Here is a 9,028-nt window from a genome sequence, read left to right on the forward strand (position 1 = left end):
GTGCATCGCAAGGCCAGCCGAAAGCCAGCGACAAGAGCGCCGTCCGATGGGATTCGCCGCCGGAGAGCGCGCGAGATGCGGCTGCATTGTTAGGCCTGCCACGTACGCAGCCTGCGTGCGCACGCGGCTGCATCGCGTACCGGACTACCGCGGCAGCTGCGCGGGCTTCGAAAGGAAGAGCGCGAAGCGCGAAAAGCCACGGCGCGCGAGCGTGGCGAGCGCGTGCAGGAAGACCGAGAGAGAGAGAGAGAGAGAGACGCGAGAAAGGCGCAGGTAGCATGGGCACACGCAGTCGGCCACGTCGGCGGTCGAAGCTGCGCGCCAGCGCTCGCCGAGACGCGGAGACCCACATACGGGCGGCGGGAGCGAGAGAGCAGAGCAGAGAGAGGCGGCGGGGCCAATGAGACGGCGCAATGTGGCGCAGCCGCCGCGCGCGTCGGCGGCGCGGCCGTCAACCCTGCAGCTGCCGCTCGCCGCTTGGCAGCGCCAGGCGGCAGTAGCTGGCAGCAGTCCGCCGGCAGTCCCCGACGTGCACGCGGAGCCGGGCCCCGTCGCAGTCACGACCTCGCCGCAGCAGCTGTCCCCTCGCCCGCGCGCCCCGCCGAACCACCACGCGACGAGCATGACCACGAGCGAACTGGCGCCGACGCTGGCGCTGCTGCTGGCGAGCTGCTGCTGCTGCTGCCTCGTTGCCTTGGCGGCCGAGCTCAAGGTCGAGCAGGTCTACGTGCCGGAGGTGTGCGAGCAGAAGTCCAAGAAGGGAGACCAGCTGACCATGCACTACACCGGCACGCTCCAGGACGGCACCAAGTTCGACTCAAGGTCAGTCGCGCCAGCCTGTCTTTGAACTTGCCGCCCGCGCTTTTCCGATCCGCCACTCGGTGGCCTGTGCTATTTATTCCGTCCACGCGCGCCGCTGCGACGATCGAAAGCTCCGACGGCTTGCTCGTGAAAAGCCGTTCGTCCCAATGGTGCTCAGTCGGCGCAGTAACGCTCATAGCGGCGGGCAAAGAGCGCGCAAGTGACAGCATAGCCGAGCGATCGCTGGCTGGCTGGCTGGCACGCATATTAAATGCCACGACGCCGTAAAACCTTAGCTCCATATGGCAGCTGTTTCTCTTCTCTTTTATTCCTCCCGGGCTCTGCAAATCTCGTTGGCGGATTCGCCTTTTACTTCTTTGCCAGATCGCCTTCTAATTCTCGATCGCAGATCTAAACTGAATAGCGCGACACCTCTCGACAATTTACCTTTTAAAGATTCATGGAAACACGAGGAATAACATCTTTCAGCAGTTATCGGCTTATTTTAATCGTGTTTTATGACTTTGTTAGAAACGGTATTTGTTGCGATAGTAATGATTATCGAATAAGCATATCTTTTTATCCAGCCGCGTCTAACGGTAACGCCTCGCTTTTGTAACTGTACATTGTTGAAAACACCAGCGAGAGCGAGCATGTTCATATGTATAAACTTATAATAGAATAATCAATCGTAAGCTGTTGATGCAAAAATAGAGAATGGCTTTATTCATCGAAGCTGCTACCGGATCGATATCGCAGTTTTCATGTAAAATATTTTGTACAGGAAAAATGTTTACTTTTTCGCATAACTAATGAAAGAGTACTGTATTCTTATCAAGAAAGCACGTTGCTTCAGTGAGTCCATTTCATGGCTTGTCAATCTGACGGACACGTATACTATATTTAGATCTGCGCCAAAATTTCTTTCAAATAATATTTTATAGTTATCAGTTAAGAAATAAACTACACAGTTTAAGAAAGCGTTGCTCAAGCTTTGTAAATGACGCTCATCGTATTCGTCCGATGAATAGCATGGAAAGCATTTACAGACGTTAAAAATACAGTTTCTCTGTAGTCTAACCGATATAGCCTTTTGACCCCTCGCTTAAACTATATTTAATCGGATTCGCCCCACGTGACGATCATTCGGCCCCGCTCCCGGCACATGTTCGGTATTCCGAAACTAAAATCGAGTGGAAAAACGAAGAATCCGATTTGAATCCAGAAGTCTGTAGCTCCGTCGATCGCGCACACCTTTGCCGATGCTCAACTTCTTTCGTGTCACTTTAAAAGTAGAAGAAAAGCATTTTATAAACAAGTGATTAACACGAATGAATATCAGCTTGTTTCTATATGATTACCACTATGAATTTGTGAAAATAATAATTGAGCAAGTTTCGCTGATGGAGCTTTAGAATTAAAAAGAATGTTTTTTATTTGGAAAGCTTGCCATATAAAAACATGGGAGAGAAAGGATGATTTGGTGCGCGAGCATGCAATTAAACTGAAAATATAATAAAATTGGGCGGCGAGTTACGGAGCGTTAAATCGGCATTAATAAAAGGCAAACACGAACAAACGAAAAGAGTAGTCCGAGGGCGGGGGTGGAAAGCGCGATGTTGTACATGACAGATGGGTAGATAGAGTGTATGGGTACACACGTGCATTGATGCGCGAGAACACAGAGGAAACTCCCGGAGGTACGGTTGTCCTTCTCTCGCGTCATACATAAACTGTCGAAACCGATCCGAGAGCATCAATTAGTAGCTGCAGTACCGCGTGCACCAGCTCGCCTCGTTACCATTACAACGCGCTGCACTCGTGCATTATACAGAACGCGCGAGGTACAGTCTAGCAGCCGCGGTGGCGAGGCCAAAGAGCCAATTTGTAGTCAGCTCGTCGCGCCGGGGCTGCAACGACAACTTGCAATTTGTTCAGTTTCGTCGTATTCCTTTCCCGCTGCCCGGCAAAGGAACAAACGCAGAAATGATTGATGCCGGCGGGTCTGGGCTGCCACGCCGCCGAGGATTCTCGGTTTGCTTTCAGCGCCCTTTTGTCCGACGCGACAGTCATGACAGCTGTATTTGTCACTCGCACGTTCGCAGGCCGCGCGATGCCACGGAAAACGAGGGAGAAAAGCGAGAAAAAGCATTTAGGCAAGGCACGTTGGCGGGAAAAGGAGAGGCTCGTGCGAGCGCGCTTCGGGTTTCGCTGGGATGAAGCCGGCGCAGACTTCTGCCTGGTTTCGCCCTTCTTTATCCACGGTTCGACGTGTCCGCTAGCTGCGCGCACAAGGACCCTCAATGAAAAGCCACGCGAAACGTAAATTAGCCGAGCGTCGCAGCGTCGCGGACCGGAGATGAGACGAGGCTGCGCTCCTGCGGCGCGCGTCTACCGAGGCAATTGGTGAGCGTGGGCCAAGGCGCAAAGCCACGTGGCCGCGGCAACGATCGGCGAGCCACTCGTGTGCAGGGCCAATGCGAACCGGAGCATTTCTCACGCGGAGCCCGCGATTGATAATTCAGAGACGCACGCGGAATCCCAGTTGATCGACGCGAGAGCCAACGACTGGCGTGCGTACCGCGTATCGGCAGTCCACTTTCGGCTTTCGTTTCGTCTTTTCAACTGGCACGTAGCTGGCTGCGAGCGAACGCACGCGGCATTCGCATTCGGCCGACGGCTTCGCTATGTTTCACTTTTCCGAGGCTTTCATTGGTGTGCCGTGATAAACGCGACTCGCGAGTATATCCAGCCAGCCGTGCGAGGGCCGCGCGGCAACTGCGAATGCTTAGCGATCAAATTGAATTGCGGAAAGCACTAGCACTAAAAGCGGCCAGACTAACAAGTGCGACGAGGCGCAGCCTGACAACCGGCTGGACGCTCATCCCGCAACTTGGAATTCAGCGGCGAGCGCCGTCGAGTTTTAATTGTCAAGCCTACGAAGCCGAGCGCAGAGCAAAGCGAAGCGAAGCAACGCAAAGAATCCGCGGAGTCTGAGGCGAGCTCAAGCCACTAATTAACGAGGCAATTACCTGCGAGCCTTCCTCTGTGCTGTTATCGTGCGCTGCCTGCCTGCCGTCGAGGTGTTGGCAGAACCACTCAAAGGCTCAGCTCGAAATGCGCGCCACTTTTGGCCGCGGCGACGGGACAAACGAAGCTTCCGCGACAACTCGATCCGAGCGCGAGCCGGCAAACTTTGCTCTCTCGATGAATAAACATTGCTCGCGACCAGTGGTGGATCAGCTGCACCTTGTCGCCGATATAAGAGGCAAGCTTTCGCCGATCGGTCCGAGGTGCTGCCGCTGCGAAGGAGAGTGCTCGCGCCTCGGCTTCGTCCTCATTCGGAAGTTGAGAGATTTACGCGATTTTTCAAGTAAAGTAACGATTGTCAGTGTAGACAAGCGTTATTACGGCTCAGCTTCAGATAGAAGGACAAACGAGGCAGGATAAATTCTTGGCAAAGTTTCGCGCAGCCTGCAAGTTTTCTCCGATGAATTACAATGCGCGCAGGCAAGCCGCGCAATACTCAGCTGCGCTCCGGGCAGCCCGTCGATGTGGACAGTGGCCTACGGCCGTGCTCAAAGTACGCCCAGCCAGCCGGGCAACATTCGCGAGATTGACGGGGCAACGACGGACCCTCTTTCTCAGTTTTCTCGGGCGCTCTGTGCTTTGTCGTTGCCTTTCGTTCGTGCGCCAGCCTCGTTGCCGAAAGTGGCGCTGACCCGCTTTCGACATCCTCGCTCTTTCCCCACTTGACCCCGACAACGCAACTTTCTCCATCGAAAGTGTGCGCCTCGGTGCGTGCCCGCACGCCGCGTTCGTCCCAAAGAGCAAACTTGTTTACTGCACGCCGATCAATTTCTGTCCCATTCGCCAGCTCGCCGACTCGTCCGAAAACTCATCGTTCGTCGTTTGCCGAAACTCACTGCCGCTTCGCGCTCGAGGCTGCTGCAAGTGCACACCGACGTAACGCGTCTTAACAAATAATCAATCGGATCGTTATTGAAAACTCCGTGCTAGGTAGATTACTAAGGCGTAACTAGATAGATTACTCGATAGCAAATATCGCTAGTCCCGTCCCATGAGCCTTATCAATTTTGCGCCTATCTCCTACTATTGTTTCCGCATATTTCGGCTCATCCATTATTGCCAGACATTATTGGATTTTACACGATACCAATTAAATTATATACATTTTCTCATCAGTCTCTCGCCTCACTTTTAGGATTATGCTATTTTTATCAACTCCTACTTGGGCATCATATTGTTTAAAAACTACACGTGGCATTTCGTTTTTAAGCTAACTCTCATATCGAGCTGGCCATCAACTCCGTATAACCAGCTCATCTCATTTCGACAATCTAGTTTTAACGGTAATGAGGAAATTTCATTCGAGAATGTCTTTTGCAACTTTCTGACTTTGATGGGAAAGGTGAGAGTTATTCTGAAAAAAGACTCGAGAAAGTTTCAGAGTAATCTCACTAGGCAGATCCTAATTTTATCATCCTCAAATCAGGGCCAAACTTGCTTCAAAGAAGATTTCACAAACGCTTGTTTTTTAAGTGATCATTTGTAACACTCATTTTTCGAGCGACAAAATTCAATAAAGCTAAAAATAAGAAAGCGAAAAATATAAAAACAATTGGCGCGCTTAAGATATAAATTGTACGTATAAGATCCGTAACTTGCTGTCACTTTCTTTCTACAAATCAAGAAAGCGTAAGAGACGTGCGACTACAGGGTTTCTTGTAATCAGGATGTATTCGTTAAGAATCGTTAGCCAACCGTCTACCTCTTGCAATTCTATTCCGTGTCGTACACACACACACACATACATGGCGAGGAAGAGATTTGAAAGCTCGAGCACCTGAACGTGCCTTGAATCATTCGTCTAATTTAGTCAACATCCTTTGGAAGACCTGTTTTTTTTTTACTTTGTTGCATCTGACTTTTTCGCGATATCAGGCTAGAATACTTAAAAACTGTTGAATCACTATAATACTAATCGAGTTTTCATCCGTGACCAAGAAAATTAGTTTGGGCTACTTTTCAAGCAGTATGGAAGCTCAAACGTTTCCTTGAACCTTCTTTCAATTTATGATTGGATAATCACTGGAAATTTCGTTTTCGTATAAAGTGTTGATTTTATTTAGAAAACAAGTAACTATAAACATAAGGGATAGATGGATTTTGGATAAAACAATAGTTTTAATTCACTTGCATCGCAGAGGAACAGGAAAAGTCAAACAGAATCGAAAGTTATATATATCTATATGAACTGAAGAGCTTTGCCTTTAAAATCAAACTGAAATTTGAGTTTTACAGGTGACTGAGAAAAAATAAAATAAGAGATAAAAGCGAAAGTTGTGAATGTTGAGAAAGTATCGAAATGAAGCTGTTTGTGGAATGCGAGGATGTTTATAGTGGAGGCATGTACAGGTAGATCGTACGCGTTAGAGTTACCCTGCGAGCGCAAAGTTGCGCGTGTGTATGTCATGCATACGTTGCCGTACGCCCGCGCACGTTCGCCTACGCGGAGGCACCTTCAACTACGATTCTTCTTCATTCGCCTCCGGTGTTCGCATGTGCAGTCAGTTCAGCACCGATTCTCTGGCTCTCGTTGTCGATGTCGATGTTGTCGCTGTTTTCTCGCGGCTCTAATTCTTTTGCTCGCACATTTTCTTCCTTCTGATACCACGGCCGATGTAATGATTTTCACAACTGCTTTTACTCTTGCGCTCTTCTCAATTGCTCTCTGACACTGACCAATATTTGTTCTTTGTGCGAGGCTTTCAATTGCCAGGATGCCGAGGATAGCATTTATTTTGGAGCGGGCTAATAACGGAGATTTCAATAAACAACAGTTTATTGAAATACCCCTGCATGCGAAAATAGCTAGCAGTTTCGCTAGTTCAATATCGTATATTTGTGCGTTGTTTTCCATCAAATTTTCTCTAATTTATTATCCATTTATTTAAATAAAAAATACTTTTGCAGTAGATCTACTTGAAACTAAATTCGCACTGCAACCTGCAAACGAGCATTCAATGAAATTTCACTCAAATAATTGTATTTTATTCTATTGTCATTGGAAAATACCATCGTCCGATATTAAATTTTAGTCACATTGGGAAATATTCTTAGAATTTGCACGGAATATTGATTGCAACACGGATACATAGCATACCTAAAAAAGTATCAAGTTGGACGTCGATGTAATCGAATGATCGACATTCGAATTTATTTGTTTTCTAGTTTACAGTTTCAAACTGTCCGACCGACTTATATACGAGGAAAGTGATGGAATGAACAAAACTACTTTTTATTACAGCTTTGATCGAGATTCGCCCTTCACTTTTCAATTAGGCGTTGGACAAGTGATCAAAGGATGGGACCAAGGATTGGTGGACATGTGCGTATCCGAAAAAAGGAAGCTAGTTATCCCACCTGAACTAGGCTATGGAGATCGTGGAGCGGGCAACGTTATTCCCGGAGGTATGAACTCCTTTGCCATTACTCGTTTTAAATGACTTACTGGGCAGACTTTGCGATATATGTAGTTTGCATCAAATGTTTCATCTTTAATTAAGTACACTGCGTTATTTACCGACTACTTTTGAAACTTTGCTACAGGGGCTACTCTCCACTTCGAAGTTGAACTTATCAACATCAGTGATTCACCTCCATCTGCCAACGTATTTAAGGAAATCGATGCTGACAAAGACAATCAACTGTCCCGCGAGGAGGTGAGATCAATGGCAAGAATCGTTCTTTTCTCAAAATTCCATTATCTTGATCAATGGGTGTCGGCTTAACAATTTTACAATATAACAATATAAATTCTTACTTTAATATTTTTTTTATTTTAACTTTCACGTAATTCTGTTGAGTATTTTTCTGACTGACTTGAAACTCTTTCGAGCAGCGCATTAATTTAATTTGTAGTTTTGCATGTTCGTAACATCATTCAAAGTAGATAATATGAACATGGTAATCCGTATAATTACTGACAAAATTTCAATTATCTCGATCACTATCATAATGCATTCGCTAACCCACTGAGCATTATTAATGGAAAAAAGAACGACATGTACGTATCAATAAATAATTGTACGTGTAAAGCGAATTATCGAAATATTGCACATTCATGACAAAGCGAGATCGAAATCTTAATCAATTATTCAGAATTCAGCGAATGCTTGAATCCCGAAATATACCATTTCTATGACAAGGCAGTAATGTCATAAGCCGACAATGTATTGGTAATTTCTCATTTGATGTAAAATTGTGTTGAAATATTGACGAAAGTATTGATTGACAAAAAATGACAGTTTCGATAAATGATGTTTTGACAACTAATCTTTATCGTTTGGAATTATTAATCGACAGAATGGCTTGATCGGATTACTGAATTACAGAAACTGTCGTTAAATTAAGTGGATACTTCTGATTAAACGACAAATAAATTTATCTGGAATCTCATTCGCTTAGCCGGTGAAAGATTATTTGGATATTATTTAAAAATGGTGTTATGATGAATAGCCAATAGGAATAAGAGAAAACTGAGAGTTCAAAGCGTGTGTTGACTTTATGTTTATGATACAGGTAAGCGTATATCTGAGGAAGCAGATGCTAGAAGCCGAACAGACTGGTACAGGTGAAAGCGAAGACATGAAAAAAATGATTGCCGACCAGGATAAACTTGTCGAGGAAATATTCCAACACGAAGACAAGGATAAGAATGGCTACATTTCTCATGATGAGTTCAGCGGCCCTAAGCACGACGAGCTCTGAGCAACTTATTACGGAATAACGCGTTTTTTGTACACAACAAGCATTGCATATTCGTTCTTTTAAATTATGACTCATCCAAATGTTAGTGTATCAATTTCTTTACGCATCGGAACATTTTGGTAGTCTTAACATTGTTGACTCCGCTCTTATGTCGAAAAGGAACTTACTATTTGTCCTTGAAAACATATCTTAACTTCATTACTTTTATGAAACTCACCTTCCCACATCTAATTCCGTCGATAGTTGCAAGTACGCTCTTCGGATTATCCAGCAAAAGTGTTTTTTTAATCACTTTTCAGAGTCTTATTATCTCCTGATCAACTTTGAAAGACTTATTTTCATTTTTCAGTATCTCAGCTTAATTGAACTTTACAAGTTTAAAATATAAAACATCCAAAGATCTGATATTGCACATTTGTACCTTTTTTATAAT

The 9,028-nt window shown here is 45.9% G+C and overlaps 1 protein-coding gene across 1 annotated transcript; it reads left to right on the plus strand.

The window, feature by feature from the left end:
• Nucleotides 1-517: 517 nt before the first annotated feature.
• Nucleotides 518-8,985, plus strand: LOC131664812 (uncharacterized). Its single transcript, XM_058936204.1, has 4 exons — nucleotides 518-822; nucleotides 7,133-7,296; nucleotides 7,435-7,547; nucleotides 8,407-8,985. The coding sequence occupies exons 1-4, from the start codon at nucleotides 623-625 to the stop codon at nucleotides 8,593-8,595; spliced, it is 666 nt and encodes a 221-aa protein (XP_058792187.1). The 5' UTR covers nucleotides 518-622; the 3' UTR covers nucleotides 8,596-8,985.
• The last annotated feature ends 43 nt before the right edge of the window (nucleotides 8,986-9,028 follow it).

The sequence above is a fragment of the Phymastichus coffea genome, unplaced genomic scaffold (genome assembly GCF_024137745.1).
Source record: "Phymastichus coffea isolate CEN01 unplaced genomic scaffold, Cenicafe_Pcof_1.1 PCOF00045, whole genome shotgun sequence".
Taxonomy (NCBI): domain Eukaryota; kingdom Metazoa; phylum Arthropoda; class Insecta; order Hymenoptera; family Eulophidae; genus Phymastichus; species Phymastichus coffea.

What these genes read in the sequence shown, in the direction of transcription:
- LOC131664812 (XM_058936204.1), top strand. Translation starts at nt 623, where the DNA reads ATGACCACGAGCGAACTGGCGCCGACGCTGGCGCTGCTGCTGGCGAGC. An exon ending in GGCACCAAGTTCGACTCAAG is followed by an intron (nt 823 to 7,132) that starts GTCAGTCGCGCC and finishes TTTTTATTACAG; the next exon opens with CTTTGATCGAGATTCGCCCT. An exon ending in ATCAACTGTCCCGCGAGGAG is followed by an intron (nt 7,548 to 8,406) that starts GTGAGATCAATG and finishes TTTATGATACAG; the next exon opens with GTAAGCGTATATCTGAGGAA.